General features: G+C 38.2%; 5 protein-coding genes across 6 annotated transcripts; all 5 read left to right on the top strand.

The window, feature by feature from the left end:
* The first annotated feature begins 80 nt into the window (after positions 1 to 80).
* LOC145215144 (pseudouridine-5'-phosphatase-like) lies at positions 81 to 6,735 on the top strand. Its single transcript, XM_080083801.1, has one exon. The coding sequence runs from the start codon at positions 5,833 to 5,835 to the stop codon at positions 6,520 to 6,522; it is 690 nt and encodes a 229-aa protein (XP_079939927.1). The 5' UTR covers positions 81 to 5,832; the 3' UTR covers positions 6,523 to 6,735.
* On the top strand, positions 6,676 to 12,652 carry LOC145215140 (sarcosine dehydrogenase, mitochondrial-like). Of its 2 annotated transcripts, none has more exons than XM_080083796.1 (16): positions 6,676 to 6,985; positions 8,176 to 8,354; positions 8,417 to 8,596; positions 8,728 to 8,877; positions 8,953 to 9,129; positions 9,213 to 9,342; positions 9,625 to 9,802; positions 9,867 to 10,008; positions 10,076 to 10,291; positions 10,369 to 10,594; positions 10,654 to 10,801; positions 10,947 to 11,054; positions 11,125 to 11,273; positions 11,557 to 11,719; positions 11,816 to 11,923; positions 11,997 to 12,652. In XM_080083796.1, exons 1-16 carry the CDS (start codon positions 6,676 to 6,678, stop codon positions 12,184 to 12,186), a joined length of 2,754 nt encoding a protein of 917 aa, XP_079939922.1. In that variant the 3' UTR covers positions 12,187 to 12,652. The 2 variants fall into 2 exon arrangements, with proteins under 2 accessions (XP_079939922.1, XP_079939921.1); XM_080083795.1 differs by having other exon boundaries at positions 10,369 to 10,597.
* Positions 12,653 to 13,901: 1,249 nt separating this feature from the next.
* LOC145215141 (sarcosine dehydrogenase, mitochondrial-like) lies at positions 13,902 to 18,438 on the top strand. The gene is made up of 11 exons (XM_080083797.1): positions 13,902 to 14,872; positions 15,302 to 15,480; positions 15,536 to 15,715; positions 15,859 to 16,008; positions 16,314 to 16,490; positions 16,587 to 16,716; positions 17,086 to 17,263; positions 17,324 to 17,465; positions 17,545 to 17,760; positions 18,160 to 18,274; positions 18,337 to 18,438. The coding sequence occupies exons 1-11, from the start codon at positions 14,563 to 14,565 to the stop codon at positions 18,378 to 18,380; spliced, it is 1,821 nt and encodes a 606-aa protein (XP_079939923.1). The 5' UTR covers positions 13,902 to 14,562; the 3' UTR covers positions 18,381 to 18,438.
* LOC145213150 (sarcosine dehydrogenase, mitochondrial-like) lies at positions 18,434 to 19,519 on the top strand. The gene is made up of 5 exons (XM_080081385.1): positions 18,434 to 18,444; positions 18,512 to 18,660; positions 18,762 to 18,924; positions 19,149 to 19,256; positions 19,330 to 19,519. The coding sequence occupies exons 1-5, from the start codon at positions 18,434 to 18,436 to the stop codon at positions 19,517 to 19,519; spliced, it is 621 nt and encodes a 206-aa protein (XP_079937511.1).
* Positions 19,520 to 19,522: 3 nt separating this feature from the next.
* LOC145215143 (collagen triple helix repeat-containing protein 1-like) lies at positions 19,523 to 21,655 on the top strand. The gene is made up of 6 exons (XM_080083800.1): positions 19,523 to 20,410; positions 20,473 to 20,640; positions 20,784 to 20,879; positions 20,940 to 21,028; positions 21,170 to 21,267; positions 21,331 to 21,655. The coding sequence occupies exons 1-6, from the start codon at positions 20,270 to 20,272 to the stop codon at positions 21,477 to 21,479; spliced, it is 741 nt and encodes a 246-aa protein (XP_079939926.1). The 5' UTR covers positions 19,523 to 20,269; the 3' UTR covers positions 21,480 to 21,655.
* Positions 21,656 to 21,667: the final 12 nt, after the last annotated feature.

The following is a 21,667-nucleotide window of genomic DNA, read 5'->3' as shown; positions in this document are numbered from 1 at the left end:
AAGAGAACTGTTGGTTCCGAAGGGGAACCCTTGCAGACTTTTGCGTATAAAGTGCAGGGTAGCAGTCCCATTTGGTGCTTGAACGGAACAGTTGCAAAAGGCACAAGCGCAAAGTAAACTGTGTCGGGTACTTGGATAACTGTTGTTCATACTAAAACACATCCACTCAGGAAGTCCTGCAAGAGAAAAAGACAACGCACACAGTAGGCTCTAGCCAACCGAAGTCAATGAAAAACAGAAATTTTGCAGCTAAATATACTTAGAAACAGACAGCTAATTGGAGAAGCATGTATCATTGCCCTGCAACGATCTTGTATATTATGTTTAGCATGGATTAGTCATTTATGTTTTGTAAGGTAACTTATATTTGGTTATTTAGAGTTGATAATGTACCTGCTTGTGTACATACATAGCGTTGTGTGCTGGTGTTACCTTTAGTCTACATTTCAAACCGAAGTTTTGGGTGTTACAACGAAGGAAGTTGTGAGGTAGAGGTATATTGAGCAAACTGTTTATCATGAACAATCGAACATATTTAAGCCTAAACAGGCTTTTAAACACTAACGATTTTTAAACATGTGATTGAAACGTGCATTGCAAAATAATTGTCAAAATACAGCCTAACTATTGTTTTGCAATAAGAATGTGTTTTCAATTGAGTGTTAACTTTTATCGAACATCAAGTTACAAACATGCCTCTTGAACAAGTTTCTGCACTGTCAAGGTAAGTTACTATAATAAAGCTGTTGCCGAAATTAATTGAGGTATCTATTAAATTGTTCGCATATGGTTAACTGCTGGTCCTATTCATTGTTTGAAAAACATAAGCGTAGCCTATGTTACAAGTTGTAACTTGCACCAAAAAGAGTTGTAAAAAGTCACTGACTTACGTTCTGTTTTTTTTTTGCCACGAAAGTATTTAGTCGCGTTGTTAGCCACGGTTCCGGAAGGCATTTGTTTAGGGACAGCATTTTAGGACGGTTGATTGACATTGAATGCATTGTGTGGCCCAAGTTCAGCCGATTTGTTAGTAGCAGGTTTGTTTTCACTTGTTTTCTAATGCACACTCGTTTACAAATGGATGTAGTGGTTGACATGCGAAAGCATTAGATTTAAAATCATAAACTTCTAAAATTAACCAAAGTCATTTAAACGTAGCGTACTGTTGTGTGTCCGAAATTTCGTGTTTGTGCGTTGGGGATTAGGCCGTCGCGATTTTCCGTTGTCACGGAGTCAGGAAGCTTATGTTTCCACCCTTGCGCCTGCAAAAGTGATTTAGTTGTTCCTTCTGAATTTCGTACCATGTGTTTTGCGCTATAGGCCTATAAGGTTTTGCGTTTTGTTCAATAAAACACTCTACATTCCGGAGTCTACTCTAGACACTCTTCGTTCTGGAGTCACGACTCTTCTGTGCTCAAACTACTTCACTATCTCATTACGCCCCTAATCTTTTTTGTAATATAGGTTACTGGCAAAAACGTACACATCGTCCCCATATACATGTAATCTAATTGCTACTATGCGGCGATTTAAATAACAGTTGCCTTTGTGACCCAATACTACTTGCGCTCTATAGGCTACGACACTGGCGCCCACTCCCCGGGTATCTGCGTCGCTGGCTACGTCATAAACAAGTTTTGCGTTAATTTATGCACATACAGTTTTGTAGTAACTATGTACTACTGTACAGTACGACTGCCTAGTTTGAACAGACACACCTTTCTGAAAAATCAAACAACGCATTTTGTTACGTCACAAACGTACACTAGAAGTGTTCTATGCAGGGTTGTCATACTGTCCTTATTTCTAAGATTTGTCCTTGTTTTGAAGGACAATGTCTTAGAAAAAGTTTTTGTCCTTATTTCTAAGAACTGTCCTTGTTTTTGACTTGAGTCCTTAGTTTGTCTTACTTTTAACAATTACAGGTCAAATCCCTGCTAAAAGTAAATCTAGACCTGGGCAGCTGGGCTGTCGTAAGATGCACTAACTGTTTTCTACGAACAAGTAGTTGGAACAGATTGTTCCTGGCAAAAAGAAATATTACATGTGATATGTCAAGGCTCGTATATATGCAAAGATTTGTTCAAAAACGTTTGTTTTCCTTGACATGAAATTCCAGTTGTTCGTGTGTCCTTATTTCGAGTTCCATGTCGATGGCAACCCTGGTTATATGCCAATGAGCCATTGGATAAAAACATGCAAGAAGTGTTTGCTTAAACTCGGTCAGCAACATCGACACAAATTGACATCGTTTGCACATCCACTCAGGAAGCCCTGCAAGAGAAAAAGACAACGCACACAGTAGGCTCTAGCCAACCGAAGTCAATGAAAAACAGAAATTTTGCAGCTAAATATACTTAGAAACAGACAGCTAATTGGAGAAGCATGTATCATTGCCCTGTAACGATCTTGTATAGTATGTTTAGCATGGATTAGTCATTTATGTTTTGTAAGGTAACTTATATTTGGTTATTTAGAGTTGATAATGTACCTGCTTGTGTACATACATAGCGTTGTGTGCTGGTGTTACCTTTAGTCTACATTTCAAACCGAAGTTTTGGGTGTTACAACGAAGGAAGTTGTGAGGTAGAGGTATATTGAGCAAACTGTTTATCATGAACAATCGAACATATTTAAGCCTAAACAGGCTTTTAAACACTAACGATTTTTAAACATGTGATTGAAACGTGCATTGCAAAATAATTGTCAAAATACAGCCTAACTATTGTTTTGCAATAAGAATGTGTTTTCAATTGAGTGTTAACTTTTATCGAACATCAAGTTACAAACATGCCTCTTGAACAAGTTTCTGCACTGTCAAGGTAAGTTACTATAATAAAGCTGTTGCCGAAATTAATTGAGGTATCTATTAAATTGTTCGCATATGGTTAACTGCTGGTCCTATTCATTGTTTGAAAAACATAAGCGTAGCCTATGTTACAAGTTGTAACTTACACCAAAAAGAGTTGTAAAAAGTCACTGACTTACGTTCTGTTTTTTTTTTGCCACGAAAGTATTTAGTCGCGTTGTTAGCCACGGTTCCGGAAGGCATTTGTTTAGGGACAGCATTTTAGGACGGTTGATTGACATTGAATGCATTGTGTGGCCCAAGTTCAGCCGATTTGTTAGTAGCAGGTTTGTTTTCACTTGACAACCATTTCATTCATACAATATTTTAAAGGATTTTAATCTTACTCAGCCTTTTTAAACTGTTTTCTAATGCACACTCGTTTACAAATGGATGTAGTGGTTGACATGCGAAAGCATTAGATTTAAAATCATAAACTTCTAAAATTAACCAAAGTCATTTAAACGTAGCGTACTGTTGTGTGTCCGAAATTTCGTGTTTGTGCGTTGGGGATTAGGCCGTCGCGATTTTCCGTTGTCACGGAGTCAGGAAGCTTATGTTTCCACCCTTGCGCCTGCAAAAGTGATTTAGTTGTTCCTTCTGAATTTCGTACCATGTGTTTTGCGCTATAGGCCTATAAGGTTTTGCGTTTTGTTCAATAAAACACTCTACATTCCGGAGTCTACTCTAGACACTCTTCGTTCTGGAGTCACGACTCTTCTGTGCTCAAACTACTTCACTATCTCATTACGCCCCTAATCTTTTTTGTAATATAGGTTACTGGCAAAAACGTACACATCGTCCCCATATACATGTAATCTAATTGCTACTATGCGGCGATTTAAATAACAGTTGCCTTTGTGACCCAATACTACTTGCGCTCTATAGGCTACGACACTGGCGCCCACTCCCCGGGTATCTGCGTCGCTGGCTACGTCATAAACAAGTTTTGCGTTAATTTATGCAGCAACATCGACACAAATTGACATCGTTTGCGAAGGGGGTAGCATTTTTTTAGGGTGTGCCGCATAACATGAAAATGACAATAGGCGGCCACATAGCTTACAAGCTCAAACGCAGGGCCGTTCCGCAATTGTGGTCTACAGAGCGCTTTTGTGGGACCAGCAGGAGCTACAACATTATTAAGAGATAGCGCTACTGTCGAACAATAAAATTATGTGCCATAAATTACTAACTTCTCATTTATGTCATCACAATTAACAAAGAAAGGCACCTGTATACACACAGTAACGAAAGCATTCATACTTTAAGTCTTGTCTGTGATGTAACAAACTGTTTTTGGATCATTTTTATGCGTCCTGTGAAGTGCAAAACTAGGTAGGCTAAACTTAAGACCATATGTTGTTGTGGGAACACTTTCGTAGCAAATTAACTTTTAACGGTTAACTCGTTGTTTTCCAAGATATATATTTAGAACAAATACCTTCGCAGGCTTTACCTTCGTAATTCCTGATTTAAAATAAACTAAACTTAAATACGTTACATGCAATTTGCTGTGTAAATAGAAAACATGGTTGAAACCAACCAAACGACCTAGAAACGTAAGGAACGATTAGTGTAATGGCTTTTTATACGCATGTGCGCCTTGTTGCGTAAAAATAAAACATGCTTTGTAATAATTGTTGCGGGGAAAGAAAAAAATTATTACTGTATAGTTGGGTCGGCATCAGCTGCTAATGTTATGTATACCAGTACAGAAGCACTGCAAAGGGTGTAACTTGCGACGTTAGGTGACGTCCGGGCTGAAAATATTTCCGTCTTTACCGAGTTATAAAATTCTGCCTCACCGCCGATTTTAGCAAGTGGGCGCCTATGGGTTACGAAATATATTTCAACTGATCTGTAGAAATTTTCTGGGTCGCCCGATAACAAAAATATCCTCAATGAACCTGCGTTGTTTGACAATTACGCTGTGCCCTTCAATAAGCAAATGATTTATTTGACGAGCTTATTTGACAAGGCATTATAAATATTTGGTCCTAAACTAAGGTTATTAGAATAATCACAAGTCAAATCAGGTTTAAGCCGACAATGCATATTTGCCGTCCCATTAGGCTACTCGGTGTTTTAAACAAAATCGAATAAAATTTCCAAACCCTTACCAACTTTACGCCCCATCGCATTCAAACAGCTGTTTGGTTTTTGTCTTTCTGTCTTTTATATTAAGGAAGACTCGCCATACTTGTTTGTACTTAGCATTTACATGTGTTGCGTTATTCACAAGCATTTCCTACTAAACATGAAATGATGGCGCACATTTCGATTTCATACCTCAAACAACTACCGTATTTACTGGATTGTAAGCTCCATGTTGAGGTGTTAAAAAACAATGTAATTTTTCACCGTCCTGAAATGAATCAAAAAGCAGGCGTGCAGAAACAATATTGTTATGAAATTAAAATGTAAGCCACTTAACGGTAAAAAAAAACTTTGTAAGTCGTGGCTTGTAATCGAATAAATAGTGTAATGTTATCGCCATCTCGGTTTGTCTTTGATTTTAAGTGTCGATTTAGGGGAAATCCCGGATCAATAACAACATATTATCACATTTCACTGTTCACTTTTGTCTGCCAGCAAATTCTGACGAAACAGCAAACATTTTATGCTAGAAAGTTACATTCAGACTAGGTTTTGATTACCTAATGACAAAATGGGTTGCATTAGCAATTAACATGTGTAAAGTTGAAAAACATTTTTACCATTTGTCTCCTAGCCTGTAACACTGTACCTAGTATCAAACTATCACTTTCAAATATTGGCATAGAAAAGACTTGCATTGGCAAGAAATTATAGATTGAAAACAACAACACTACAGTATGTTTATACAAAAGATTTGTAACAGAATGACACTTGTCAGGACTCGAGCCAGAAAATAGGTTATACTGTGCAATATTTTAGTGGTGACTTACATTTTTTTTCCAAGCAAATACTTTTTACCACAGTTAACAATCTTAGGTCTTACAATGTTTAAAAAAGTCACTCATGTTATCTTTGACATGGATGGGCTGCTTCTCAACACAGAAGACTTGTACACCATCGCTTTTCAAAACATATGCAAACCATATGGAAAAGTCTTTGACTGGTCAATCAAAATAAACATAATGGGAATGAAACCAGATTCAGCTGCACACCATACCATTGAAAAGTTATCATTACCTGTAACAGTTTCCCAGTTCGCAGAAATGCTTTCTGCACAATTGCCATCAATATTTTCCCAATCAAAACTTCTTCCTGGTGTTGAAAAATTGGTTAAACACCTAAAACAGCACAACATACCTGTTGGAATATGTACTGGTTCTTCTGAAAAGGCTTACATGGCAAAAACCTCACATTTAAAGGATTTTTTTGCGATGTTTAACCCCATTGTACTGTGTGGTGATGACAAGGAAGTTATAAATGGAAAACCTCACCCTGATGGTTATGAGGTTACAATGAAAAGGTTCCAACCCATACCAGATGCTTCTGAAGTTTTAGTATTTGAGGATGCACCGAATGGAGTTGAAGCTGCATTGGCTGCCAACATGCAAGCTGTCATGATTCCCCATGATAAAGTTCCATTTGAGTATGTGAAAAAACATGCAGAAAAGGCCACACTGTATTTGAAAAGTATGGAAGATTTTAATCCAGAATTGTTTGGCCTTCCTGCATTTTGAGAAAGTGTATTATTCAAACTTTTCGTCATACAAATTCAGATTTGCTGAATAATATTTAAATAGAATTTACATATTTTTTTTGCTGATGTCAATTTGCCATTCTTTCATCACTCTCAGCTAGTCTTGTTTTTGTAGTGCCTGTGATTTTAAAACATGTCAATTACAAGTAGATTGCAAAACTTTAATAAACTGACCTCTTTGAGGTGTACAAGGGCTAGCCTTGGTTCCATTCGCAACAGTTCACAAGATGTTAAGGATGTGCCATATGAAACATCAATTCACAAAAGCAAAAGTGATAAATCCACGGACCAGGCAAAATTTCCCACTGAAGCTGATGTGGTTGTAATCGGTGGTGGAAGTGTCGGATGCAGTGCTGCTTACCACCTTGCAAAGCAAAACGGTGGTTCAGTTGTACTTGTTGAAAAACACAAAATTACTTCTGGAACAACCTGGCATACAGCAGGTAACAGGATTTTTGATAGTTTTTACTTATGGCATGCTGAACAAGCTCTATTTGTAAAAATAAACCGCAAGGGTAGGTTAGTTAAATACAAACATTCAAAATTGGAGGGCTTCAGTTACAAAATTAAAAAATGTATGACAATAAGAAACGTAACTGCAAACAATAAAGTATGTAAGTACAGCGACACACGAGTTGACCACGACAATCACGAATTAGGTGAATCAAAACAACAATAAAACTAATACAAAAAATGAAAAATAATATTTAGAACAGCGGTTCTCAAACTTTTTAATTTTTTTTCATAACGGTCCTTTGGCAATTTTTTTCGAGCACTTGCAGTCCAAGCTAAATATATTTATAAAACTGAAAATATATTGGCAAAATAAAACTGTTGAGTTACCAACTGAAAGTTAGTTCATTCCTTTCGAAAGTAAAATACAGAATGAGTTAAGTTTAGTGTTGTAAAATCACTTTGCGTGGGATTGTTTTAATGTCAATTTAATATGTCACAAGCAATAATAAAACAATACAAATATAGTGCGCGAACAATCGACTCTGTATGTTACTTGAAAATGTAGATACTGTAGCAATCAACATATAAAAACATAAAGTTCGCAAATTATAACTTGTGTTTGAGATTGTGTGTGTTTGCCTTGTAACGTTAGCGTCTGTGTTGCGCGTTTGATTGTGTGTTGGGGATTAGCTAGTCGCTGTTTCCTTTCGTAACTTGTGTGCAGATATTTGTGTATCCTGGATATGTATCCAGACGCTAACGGTACAAGGCATGCGGCCTTTAGGCCGCAGGTTCCCCACCCCTGGACTAACGATTGCTTGTTGATTTGGCTTTACAACAAGAACTGGAGATTGTGGTGTTTACATTAGACCAGGGGTCGGCAACCCCTGGCGATTTGCGTGTTTATATTGGCGTACTAATTTTAACCTGTTACACTGCTTGTTTTCATTTTTTATTGTGCCAAAGTGGTAAAATCCAGCCTAGATGCACAAAACACTCTGCTTCTCCTTATTATTGATATCAGCTGGCACAAACCACTAATACTCAGAAAAATGATGGCACGCGATGTCATTTCCACATGAACATAACAAGTAAATTAGCACGCGTCGCTTAAAAGGTTGCCGACCCCTGCATTAGATTAAGCTCACTTGTTACCTTGCGTACGAATGTATTGTAGGAATTTTATGGAGTTTTCGTGGCAGCGAATCGGAAACACTATTACAACTGCAAACACGGGATTTAATAAGCAAGATACTTCCCGAGGAAAATGGGGATAGTGCTGGTTGGCAACGTACTGGCACCATTTTAACAGCAAAGACTAAGGAAGAATACAAAGATTTCACGCTTCAGACATCAGTAAGTAGTTCCACTGTTATATAAAACGTTATAAAACTAGTACAATGAAACCGTCCTTAAAGTTTGCAAAGGGGCTTGGAGTTGAAATACAAGAAATAACGCCAGCAGAGGCAAAGGAAATACATCCACTGTTGAACGTCGATGATATGTACGGAGCTGTGTATTCGCCAGGTGATGGAACTATAGACCCCGCGACATATTGTATGGCATATGTTAAAGCAGCTCAACATCGTGGCGCCAAGGTAAAACAATTTTGAAGTTTTAGGTAGTTTTCTGCTTCCTATAGTAGGCTATTTGTGGTTTATGATCTTTTGGCGGTAAAACTTCTTGATGTATTCTTTTGGCGGTAAAACTTCCTGTTTATTTTGCCCAGGTATTTGAAAACTGCAGCGTAAATGGTATCTTAAAAGCCGATGACCATCTTGGTCTTGAAAGAGTTGTCGGTGTGGAAACAAGCAAGGGAACCATCAAGACAAACAATGTTGTAAACTGCGCCGGGGCCTGGTCGCCCTACATCGGAAAGGTCAGCAAACATGGTCTGTTTGCTTGTTTATGACATATTTTGGTGCTATTTATGTTTTGTTTTTATGCTATGCAGATGGCTGGAGTTCGCATTCCGCAGTTAACTTTTCAACATGCTTACATTGTGACCCAAGGCATAGAGGGAATTTTAAACACACCGATGATAAAGGATCACGGTACCGTGTATATTAAACCACAAGGTGACGCTTTGCAATTTGGCGGATATGAAATGAATCCTCACCTAGTAAAAGACGTGAGTTTTGAATGTAGAAACAAACACTGTCAGAATGCCTTAATCCAAACTCGCTTGAAAACTCTTCTTTTACATTCTCCTAGCTTCCAGTTGATTTTGCTTTTGGTCTTTACGACTTGGATTGGGATATTTTCGCACAACACTTCGACGCGACAGTTAATCGAATACCAGCTGTTGGAAACGTTGGAATAAGATCGACGGTTTGCGGACCAGGTATGCTATAACTTTTGCCATTTGGACACAAAAAAACATGGTGAGCAACATATTAACCTCTATTTATAAAATAATCGTGTGGTTAAAACTTTCTCGAAACCGATCGTATTCGTGTAACAGAAGTTCGTTACTCATTATATCATTGTAAATTGATTCGACAAATGCAAAATTTCATTTACACCTAGAATTAGATGACAAAGGTGAAAGGCAGTTATAACACCATGAGGACATTTCAATTCAAATTCAATTACATAGCATGATCGAATGCTTGCATTTTTGCAGAATCATTCACACCGGATGGAAAACCAAACATGGGCGAGTCGCCTGAAGTGCGAGGATTCTTTGTAGGTAGCGGATACAACAGTGGAGGAATGATGATGGGAGGAGGAGCGGGACGACAGTTAGCCCACTGGGTGACGCACGGGAGACCTGAAATTGATCTCTTCAACTGCGACATCAGGTAAAACTTAAAGTAGCCGAGGACCGGGGCAAAGCGTTTATTTCAAATTGTTTCGTATGTTCAGGCGATACCAGACTTCCTACACGAATTATAACAAATGGCTGACAGAGACGTGCCATGAGAGATTTGCAAAGCGCTTTAGTTTGGTTTACCCTAGAGATCACAACCTTGGAGGACGAAATCAACGGAAAACCAAACTTCATCAGGTAGCTTCAGGACACTAATCATTATCAAGATACAGTGTTTCATGTTCATGTTATCTTTTATGCATAGACCGACTCAGACCTTGGAGCTCTCTTTGGTATCCGATATGGATTTGAACGTCCAGCTTATTACATAAAAGACGGTCAAAACAAACCCAATTGTAACCTGAAGGTCCTTGACTACGATTTCTATGGATCATATGACAACAAGAAACACGATCCGTACCCGTATTATGATGCGGTGACAAACGATTGCACATTTGAATTTCCTGACTCCCACAAAACTGTAAGTAATGCTTTTACCTAATCGATTGGTCAAGGTCACATGCGTAGTGCGTTACCTATAAAGGTTTTGTGTGACAGGTGGGAAAGGAATGTTTGACCTGCAGAACTTCAGCTATTCTGCTTGATTCTTCTTACATGGCAAAAATATTCTTAACGGGGCCAGACGCGGACCAACTGGCACAAATAGCTTTTAGTAGGAATTTAGTTAAATCAGAAGACGGACAGTTTATGTACACACTGATGCTGAACGATAGAGCTGGCATCGAAGGCGATGTGATTGCAACGAGAGTAAAAAACGCTTCTGGTGGTAAAATTATTTGTTCATGCGTCTGTTTGCACTTACTGATTGAAATATACCTTTAGAAAACGAATATTACGTGACCTTCAGCTCTTCGGGTGCATTACATTGCAAAATGTACTTGCAAAACATTGCTCAGAGGAAGGGTCTGAATTGTATTGTGGAAGATCGCACCGAAGAACGATCAATCCTTAGTGTCCAAGGACCAAAAAGGTTGCTAGACTAAACCATGTTTTTTTTCAATTTTTTGTTGGAGGTGACGCGATATCTAGGAATCATCATAAGCTTACTAAATATTGTTCTAACACTCGCATTCATTCGTATGACATGTTTCTTAGTTCTTCGTTATTTTGTTCAGTCGCGACATCCTCAAGCCCATTGTCCAAGAAAGCAATATCCTAAAGAAGCTAAAATATTCTCAATGGAGTAACATTGAAATTGCTGGTCGTAATGTGATGCTTGGCAGGTTGGTAGAATTTATTGAAAATTACCAATCTTCTCCAATCCTTCAGTTACTATAACCCCTCCCCTTTAAGGTTATCGTTTGTAGGAGAACTTGGATACGAAGTTCATTGCCACAGCGATGACGTAAAATGCATCCATGACGCTATAATGGAGCAAGCAGACAAACACAACGCATGCGTGGCCGGATACCGTGCAATGGAATCGTTAAGCTCAGAGACAGGTATTGTTGTCGTCAAACTGTTCGTAAAAAAATACAACGTACACTTAAAAGTATATAAACATGATGCACGTAAATCGAAAAAGGCTATTGAACATTAAGCCTATTTGTGTTGCAATGCTTCTGACCGCACAGCTTCGTCGAATTTTTGCAACAGTAGCTACTGCATGATAGGTTTCTATTGTGATGTGGTAAGCTACTAATTTGTATCCTTTAAAGATAAGATGCTGTCTGCTGTGAATGAAACGTTTTTTTGCAAATTGTGTTTATTACGTTATCGTTTCAGGTTTTCATCATTGGTCACATAGCATTCACGCTGCTGACACACCAGGTGAAGCGGATTTATTGCGGTTCTGCGAAGATTCTAAAGATTACATCGGTAGCAAAGCTCTGGCCGAACTTCGGAAGAAACCATTGCCCAAAAAACTTGTTTGTTTCACCATTGACACGTGAGAAAAATGAAATGTTCTAAACCGGGTTAAAACAGATGTGCTTGGGCCTTACATGACAAGTGGAATGTTGTAACGCTGAGATGTTTTTTGCAGGGATGTCCCAATAACTGGCCACGAATCGATTTGGTTTAACGACAAAGTTGTTGGCTTCCTGCGTCACGCTGATTTCGCTTATGCTTTGGATACAAATCTGGGATACGGGTAAGAATAAATAGAGGTATCCAATACAGCAAACTTTTTCCCACATATGTTAAATCCGTCATAACCTTTGCAGGTACGTAAACGTTCCTGGTATAACTGAAAAAGAAATTACGGAGGGAAACTTTGCAATTGAACGAATGGCGGTGAAACACCCGGCCAAGGCTTACACCACAAGCCCGTTCGATCCACGGTTTGAACGAATTCGTGGAAAATATTCATCAAATGTACAAGAGCAGCTCGCAAAGAAGTTGAATGCCCTGTAGAAAAAAGGCCCCAAAACCTTCGCGTAGTACTCAATTTACCTTGTGGTTTGGCGATTTTAGTTAATTCGAGCTGTTGATTTCTAAAGGGCTGCATTTCCTGTTTCAACTAAAACTGACTAAAAATTTATTGGACTTCTCGCAACAAGCATCTTTAAGTAGTTTGAGTAGATGCCTGACGCCGGGATTTTTTGGTGGACATCTCTTTGTGTTAGGTAGCCTAATTGCAATATATCAACTTGCTTATTTGCACTGATTAAATTCTATGTTTTAATTATCTGTTTTATAATACTGCTTTTATATGATATTATTTGTAGTTTGTAATCTGTCTTATGCATTTCAATATTTCAGTATGCAATTCTGAAAACTGGTGGTGAGACATCTCTTCGCAACTTTGACAATTGTGCCGTAATTGAAAGTTTTAAATGTATTTGCAGGTATATTTAATACATTTGCATCTCGTCTCGTTTTTGCTTTATGTGTGTGTAAAAAATATGCCCCTTCAACCAGGCTCTATAACTAAATTATTATCACCAAAACTGATTCAGTTAATAAAAAAGGTAGAAAACTCCATCAGCGATAAATAGGGAACTTATTTAGGACACCTTAATTTGCACAGATATTGGCATAAATAATAGCAACTTGAATGGGAACAAAAATTCGAAAAAAATACTTTTATCCGATTTTCTAGGGCTTTTTTAACTTAGTGCAGGGTTGCACAACCTGTGGCCGCCAAGACGAGTTTGTGTGGCCGTGTACATGTATATGAAAATATATGTACTGGCGGCCGCGATATAAATAAAACTTTTTTGCTAAATACTTTGATTTTCAAACTGCTCTAAACAGATTTTGTGGGACTGGAAAGAGTTTTACCAGCCCAATAACCATTTGTGTCAGACTTTTGTACACCTATTATGCGCAAACAATCCAAAAAAACAGGTTTCACTAACGTCACAGTATAAATTATGATGTCATTAACAAGACTGATAATATGCAGGCCGTTCAGCTCGATCTGTGTATCAAGTTAGGAATTAAACTGGGCTTTTTAGGCGCCATCCTATATATAAATGATATAAACCAATTTCTTTACATCATTAATTTTAAAACAAAAACAAGCTGGCTTCGGTAACATCGGTAACATAGGGATCTGTAATGCGGCCGCCGTAGCAAAAAAGTTGTGCAGCCCTGATCTATGCTTATAATAACCAAAACAGGACACGAAAAAAATGTCGTTGGAACTCAATTGATACAAATAAATTTCGATTTGTCGTTAAATATATTGCTATCGATCACTTGCATTGCACCGTGTTGCATTAAGAGCAAAAATAGTTTTTTTCGTTAGAAATTACCAAGTCAACATAGGCTATAGCCAACCTATATAGTTCAAAGTTTATGCCTGAAGACAGTATGAACTGGTTGCAAACGGCATACCGTACACGAAATATTACATTTATGTACACACACAAAAGTTTTGAAAAAACATGCTATTATGTATAGGCTATACAAGAAACGGGTAAAAATACTACTAATACCCATTTTTCAGTTTTTTTTCATTTTTCAATACCAAGCTAATATTTTGTTTTTGAAGCAAACAGGCAAAGTAAATACATGCTTAGTCATCCCGGTCGGATGTTATTGTTCCATTTTAAGTATCCATTTTGGGTAATTCCCGCGAAACTGCTGGTTTGAAATGACTGTGGATCAGGGTTCCTCTATTTCCCGACTTCTTCGTTTCTCGACGAAAAATACACGTTATAAGAGGTGTCGCATGCACTTTCTGTGTACGTGACATAATTTCTCGAGAATCGAGACTCGATTTTTTTCGAGACTTCTCGAGAATTTATCGAGAAGGAACCCTACTGTGGATAATGGTGAATAATTGCCAACAAACCGGTAAGAAGTTCTTTTGACTGGGTTATGATTTCTTTTGGGAGAAACGTGTTATAAAATAGAGCTTTCAACTTAATACATTGCTATTTAACCAACGGTTATTTTGACAGGAAAATGTTAACTTAAGTGTAATATAAGTATCTGGGTTTTAACTCATAACTAATGTTTTTAAAGTTTTGTTTTTTTAGGACTGCATGGAGTTCAAGCTGTGTAGGCAGCCAAAATGCAAGCTGTAATAACTCATGAGTAAACTTCATTTGAGTACATATTATGAACATAAACATGCAAGAAAAGCTATATTTACACTATATTTACAGAGAATGAAGAAAGTAAATTGTTACATGTTATAGATAATTTTAGATTTGTTGTGTTACAAGTTCAGATTTGCTAAACAATATTTAATTGTAACTAACAAATTCTGTATTTACATTGCCATTTTTCACCACTTTTAGCTAGTCTTGTGTTAGTAGTACATAGTGATTTCAAAACATGTCAATTACTACCAGAATGCGAGATTTGAATAAATTGGCCACTTTGAGGTGTACAAGAACTTATCTTCATTCCACTCGTTACAAATCACAAGATGTTAAGGATGTGCCATATGAATCATCAATTCACAAAAGCAAGAGTGACAACACTTTAGACCGGGCCAAATTTCCAACTGAAGCTGATGTGGTTGTAATCGGTGGTGGAAGTGTCGGATGCAGTACTGCTTACCACCTTGCAAAGCAAAGTGGTGGTTCAGTTGTACTTGTTGAAAAACACAAAATTACTTCTGGAACAACCTGGCATACAGCAGGTAAACTACTGAACAAGCTCTATTTGTAGGTTAGTTAAACACAAACATTTACAATGGGCTGGTAAGGAGAAACGCAACAATAAAGCAAAAGCATCATATGACATCAACGCACACGAATAAGGTTTATTTTGAATTTGTGAGCCATAAAGCAGTTTGCAAATAGACCAAAAATATATGAGCATGGTACATAACAGCTATACGGAATTTTATGATTTACCTGTCCAGTTTGAAAGTTTGAAAGTATAGCATTTTGGTCTCTGTTTTTGATGCAAACTGCGGCTTATTTAGACGATTAGTGTTTAATGGGGTGTCAGAAAAATCTCGTTCCAGCACATTTTATCCTCTCCAGGGCCACACAAACAACTGCTGCAACCTGGCCCCTAAAATGCTTGGATCACCTTTTCTTATGTCGTAAATTGTATATTGTAGGAATTTTGTGGAGTTTTCGTGGCAGCGAATCAGAAACACTGTTACAACTGCAAACACGAGATTTAATAAGCAAGGTACTACCTGAGGAAAATGGCGATAGTGCCGGATGGCAACGTACTGGCACAATTTTAACAGCAAAGTCTAAGGAAGAATACAAAGATATTACGCTTCAGACATCAGTAAGCAGCTGGTCACATACAATTTTCTAATAACTTTTTATAACCGTCTTCCAAGTTTGCTAAAGGGCTTGGAGTCGAAATACAAGAAATAACGCCGTCAGAGGCAAAGGTAATCCATCCACTGTTGAATGTCGATGATGTATACGGAGCTGTGTATTCGCCAGGTGATGGAACTATAGATCCCGCAACATATTGCATGGCGTATGTTAAAGCAGCTCAGCATCGTGGCGCCATGGTAAAAATAATGTCAAAACTTCTGGGTAGTTTAGGTAGTATTCTGCAGTATTTGTGATTTCTGGTTCAACAGTAGTGTAAATTACAAATGTACAAATTTAAACTTCATATGGGGCGTGGAAAACAATCGGTTATTGTCCACAGGTATTTGAAAATTGCAGCGTAAATGGTATCTTAAAAGCCGAAGACCATCTTGGTCTTGAAAGAGTTGTCGGTGTGGAAACAAGCAAGGGAACCATCAAGACAAACAATGTTGTAAACTGCGCCGGCGCCTGGTCGCCCTACATCGGAAAGGTAGGTAAACATGGTGTGTTTGCTTTTCATGACATAGTTTGGTGCTATTTATTTTCTTTGGAACACTATATACGGATCTGTTCATAAGTTTAATGGTGAAAATAACGGCCCAAATAGACGTAAAAGGCGACATGCTTTATTGTTCAAACGTTTCGGCAAATGCTCATGCCATCATCAGTGATATGACGGCCACATCAGTTACACCCGTTTACATACACTTTAGTCGCATAAAGGAATAATAAAAAGGTGCGAAACAAGCGTCGCATAAAAACGACATATTTATGTTCTATTTTGATTTTATGCAGATGGCCGGAGTTCGAATTCCGCAGTTAACTTTTCAACATGCTTACATTGTGACCCAAGGCATAAAGGGAATTTTAAACACACCGATTATAAAGGATCACGGTACCGTGTATATTAAACCACAAGGTGATGCTCTGCAATTTGGCGGATATGAAATGAATCCTCACCTCGTAAAAGACGTGGGTAGAATAATTTAAGCACGTTTACTTTTAACTTTTTGATGTGAAAAACACATCTAAATTTTTCACTTTCTAAAAACCTCTTTACCTTTTAAGCTTCCAGCTGATTTTGCATTTGGCCTTTATGATGTCGACTGGGATATATTTGCACAGCACTTCGATGCCGCAGTAAATCGAATACCAGCTGTTGGAAACGTTGGGATAAGATCGACGGTTTGCGGGCCAGGTATATCGGATCGTAGTTTTTTACATTAAGTTGATATAAAGTAGGTTTGATTTAGGCCTGACTTCGCAATTGGCTACTTTATATGTTTCGCCATTCAAACCCGTTAAAAATACCTTCTCAAGGCTGAATTGGGGCTTTATAACAAAAATGTTCGGATCGGGTTTCGAGCTTGGTATTGGGCTGTAATTTCAGCCTCACTTCTAACTATGTCTGGGGGTCATGTAATTGCTGGGAAAGACAACTTTTTTGTGAAGACCACAAAAATTAATTTACCTGTCGATTCTGAAACTGATCAAATTTGTGTTTGAAATGTCCGGTATACTCCAATCATTTCAAGGATGCGTGATCGAATGTTTGACTTTCGTGCAGAATCATTCACACCGGATGGAAAACCAAACATGGGTGAGTCGCCTGAAGTGCGAGGATTCTTTGTGGGTAGCGGATACAACAGTGGAGGAATGATGTTAGGAGGGGGAGCGGGAAGGCAATTAGCCCACTGGGTGGCGCACGGAAGACCTGAAATTAATCTCTTTAACTGCGACATCAGGTAAAATTTAAAATGAGGCAAGAACCTGGGCACAACATTTATTCCACCATGTATGTTCAGACGATACCCGACTTCCTTTACGAATTATAACAAATGGCTAACAGAGACGTGTCATGAGAGGTTTGCCAAGCGTTACAGTTTGGTTTACGCTAGAGATCACAGCCTTGGGGGACGAAACCAACGGAAAACTAAACTTCATCAGGTAGCTTTTCCTATTGAACGTAAATATTTTTTTTTTAGTTTTCGCGTTTTGTTCATATTGTTTCCATATTTTTACGTAGACTGACTCAGATCTTGGAGCACTCTTTGGCATCCGATATGGATTTGAACGTCCAGCTTATTACTTAAAAGACGGTCAAAATGAACCCAATCGTAACCTGAAGGTCCTTGACTACGATTTTTATGGAGCCTATGACAACAAGAAACACTATCCGTACCCGTATTGTGATGCTATAATGAACGATTGCACATTTGAATTTCCTGACTCCCACAAAATTGTAAGTTTTTAATTGTTAGTTTTGTCCTCGCTATACGGGTACTGCGGAAATAATATACTTAAAATACACTCACAATAAGTCTCCCATATTTTATTTGGTGTGTTCGATTTAAGAATGTGTCATTCATTTCGATGAAGGAATGCTAACAGAAGAACAAGTCGTCGAGACGGGGTTAGCAATCACAATCTTGTAAGCACAAGGCCGCTGCACTAACCCCTCGCAGGCGTATTGTTAACCAAACTATAATTAAATTGTGAAATATTGTTTGCTTCACCGAAGCTTTCGTATCGGTAAGCATGTTTTGTTCTATTTTCGGGTATAAAACAAAACATGCTTACCTATTTTGCGATATTAATTCATGAAATCAGCTCTGCTCATCAGTGTTTCTAAATATCGTAGGTTGGAAAGGAATGTTTGACTTGCAGAACTTCAGCTATTCTTCTGGATTCTTCTTACATGGCAAAAATATTCTTAACGGGGCCAGACGCGGACCAACTGGCACAAATGGCTTTTAGTAGGAATCTTGTCAAATCCAAAGACGGGCAGTTTATGTACTTTTTTTTCTATTTTGTTTAGTCGCGACATCCTTACGCCGATCGTCCAAGACAGTAATATCCTGAATAGGCTCGAATATGCACATTGGGGTAACAGTGAAATTGCTGGTCGTAATGTGATGCTTGGCAGGTTAGTATATATACTTGAAAAACAGGTACTTTTCCACATTGCAAGGAGCTGATGTATGTTGTTCAAGATTATCCTTCGTCGGGGAACTTGGATTCGAAGTTCATTGCCATAGCGATGACGTAAAATGCATCCATGACGCTATCATTGAGCAAGCAGACAAACACAACGCATGCGTGGCCGGATACCGTGCAATGGAATCGTTAAGCTCAGAAACGGGTATTTTTATTAAGTTGTACGTTGCAAGGACATGACAAAATCTTTACGTTATACATTTAACATGATGCATGTTAACCATTGTAAAATGCAATTCTTTTCAGGTTTCCATCATTGGTCACATAGCATTCACGCTGGCGACACACCAGGTGAAGCGGGTTTGCTACGATTCTGCGAAAATTCAACCGATTACATTGGTAGCAAAGCCCTGGCCGAACTCCAGAAGAAACCACTACCCAAAAAGCTTGTTTGTTTCACTATTGACACGTGAGAAAAACAAAACATTTTAAAATGAATTAGAAAAGGCTGAGCTTAATCCTAAATCCAGACATTACTTGATTGATAATTAATAAGGCGACGAACTGTTTTTTTGTTTTTTTCTTTCAATTTACAAACGAAAACTCTTTAAAATTTCATAAAGGCGTCTGTAACTTTCACTGTCCGCTGTTATCAAGTACTGAGCTGCAATGTGTGATGAATATTTACTTTAGGGATGTTCCTATAACTGGCCATGAAGCGATTTGGTTCAATGACGAAGTTGTTGGCTTCCTGCGTCATGCTGATTTTGCTTACGCTTTGGATACAAACCTTGGATACGGGTAAACGCCATTGACGATATCCTTGTAGTATGTTTTTTTTCCAAACTATGTTAAATCCTTTAAACATTTGCAGGTACGTAAACGTTCCGGGTATTACTAACAAACAAATTACCGAAGGAAACTTTGAAATTGAACGAATGGCGGTGAAACACCCGGCCAAGGCTTACACTGCGAGCCCATTCGATCCACAGTTCAAAAGGCTATTTGGAAAATATTCATTGAATTTACAAGAGCAGCTCGCAAAGAAGTTGAATGCACTCTAGATAAAATACGTTTGCGCAGATTTAAATTTGCTCGGATGGTTTGCATTGGGAATTGGTTTTGCATTTTTCAATTATTATCTTTCGTAGAAACATGACGCGCCATTTTTTGGTTTAAAATGCTTTGAACACCTCGACACGCTTTTTTGCACTGATGACAGCAGTTATTGAAATTGTGATTGCAATGAAGAAATTTATATTCGTTTACGTTTTTCTACACTAATTTTACAACGATTTTACATGTATTTTTAAATCTGTCGGATACATTTTAACATTGTTGTTGTGTACATTACGTCTTGTGTTTGCTTTATGTGTGTGTGAAGAACGGTGCGTTTTTGTACTGCATCAAAGCTTTAATTGTGAGCAAAACCACGATCAAATTGATTTTTAAGGGATAAAATTACCTATTCTACAAAATGATACAATTTCGAACTGCAATTGAAGTAGGGAACATAAGGCTGCAAATAAATGCAGCACAAATAACGATTAAATCTAGTTCGGCACTTACACCATCTGCAAATTGCACCTGGACAGGATAATCAACAAACTCATTAAACGAGAATTGATCGAGGCTCGTGCAAAATTGCGAAAAAGCTAAAAAACAATTCGTTTGGCGCAGTGCAAATGTTGTAGGTAATGTAAGTAAGTGGGATTTCTGTGAAAGATAGGCTATAACATATTCTCGATTTCCTCTCTGTTTTTGTCATTAGAAGAGTAGGCTACAAAGATTTTTTTATTATTTGCAACTTTAAAATGGCCTCCAGCGTACATGTTGGTCTGTGTATTGCATTACTTTTTCTTTTGAATGGGTATTGTGCGCTTGGTCGTGCACCTCGCGGTCGTTCTCGCAGCACTAGAGAAGAAAATCCGCGAACAAGGATAATAGAACGACAGGTAAGAGGCAAACTTTTAAAACTACTCTTGCTGATTAAACAAGAAAATCTTCCACCTTACAGCCACATCTAGAAAATGCAACAGACGCTGGACATATTGGACCCGACAAGTGCAAGGGTTTTACAATTGTCCAAGGTGCCGCCGGAACACCTGGAGTTCCTGGATATCCAGGCATACCCGGGCAACCCGGAGAAAGAGGTGCTCCAGGAAGATGCGACTGCAATGAGGAGGTATTGTAGGCCACTTTATGGAGCCATATAAACACATTTTGTCTTGTATTAGTCGTCTTTGTGTAAATTGTAAAATAAGTCTTTCTGTACTTGTTATGGATTGTGCAACTATACATTGCCCCATGCAAGTGTATTGACTTAAGAATGTCTATCGTCGAAGACAAGTGCGACAGTGCGTCTGGAACAATTTTAACCTTCAAATCAGTGCAGGGGAGGTCCAATCCTGTTCGTTTGAAAAGGTAAGGGGACTAACATGTGTCATTGATAGCCTCCAAATAAACGTTTTGTTATGAATGCAGCATGAAATGTCCACATCTGTGAAAGTGGAGTGGCACGGAGTTACCAGAGTCAGATGTTTCCCGGCAAATTCCAGTTGCTGCGCCCGATGGTATGTTCTGTTTCTTTGCAATCATTTCTATGCAGTATAATGGTTGGATTAAGTATAGATGTGTTGTTTAATATCGGGAATATTTTGTGCAAACTAAATAAATGCTCATAAATTTTGATATTTTTCATTAATGAATTTCAGGTATTTTACTTTCGATGGGGCCGAGTGCTTTAATCCACAGCCAATCGACGGCCTTGTCTATGTCGATCACAACTACACCGTACACAGAAGCATGTCCGGTAAGCGATTAGAATTTGAGTATCAGTGCAACGTAGTATAACTATGTAAAACTATGGTTTTAGTTGTGGGTATCTGTCGTGGATTAAGCACAGGTGTGCATGACTTGGCATATTGGGTGGGAGATTGTTCTGACTCGTACGCACGGGGTGAAGTAAAGACTGGATGGAATTCAGCGTCAAGAATCATTATTGAAGAGCTCATATCAAGTTAATTTTGGGGTTGTTTTGCTGTAGCTAACATCATTGCAGTGTATTGTAAATAAACAATGAGATTTGTACATCCAGGCTAAACAAAGCATACGCGAAAACCTAATGATTTGCAATTTTTCTGCATAATGGCTATTGGCAAATATGTTCCATGGCAAACGTTGTTACTGTCGTCGTATTTTGCGCATTACAT

Source organism: Phallusia mammillata, chromosome 2, assembly GCF_965637545.1.
Source record: "Phallusia mammillata chromosome 2, kaPhaMamm4.hap1.1, whole genome shotgun sequence".
In the NCBI taxonomy this organism is placed as follows: Eukaryota; Metazoa; Chordata; class Ascidiacea; order Phlebobranchia; family Ascidiidae; genus Phallusia; species Phallusia mammillata.
The sequence above is the reverse complement of the archived record's forward strand: the minus strand, read 5'-3'. Positions and strand labels throughout refer to the sequence as shown.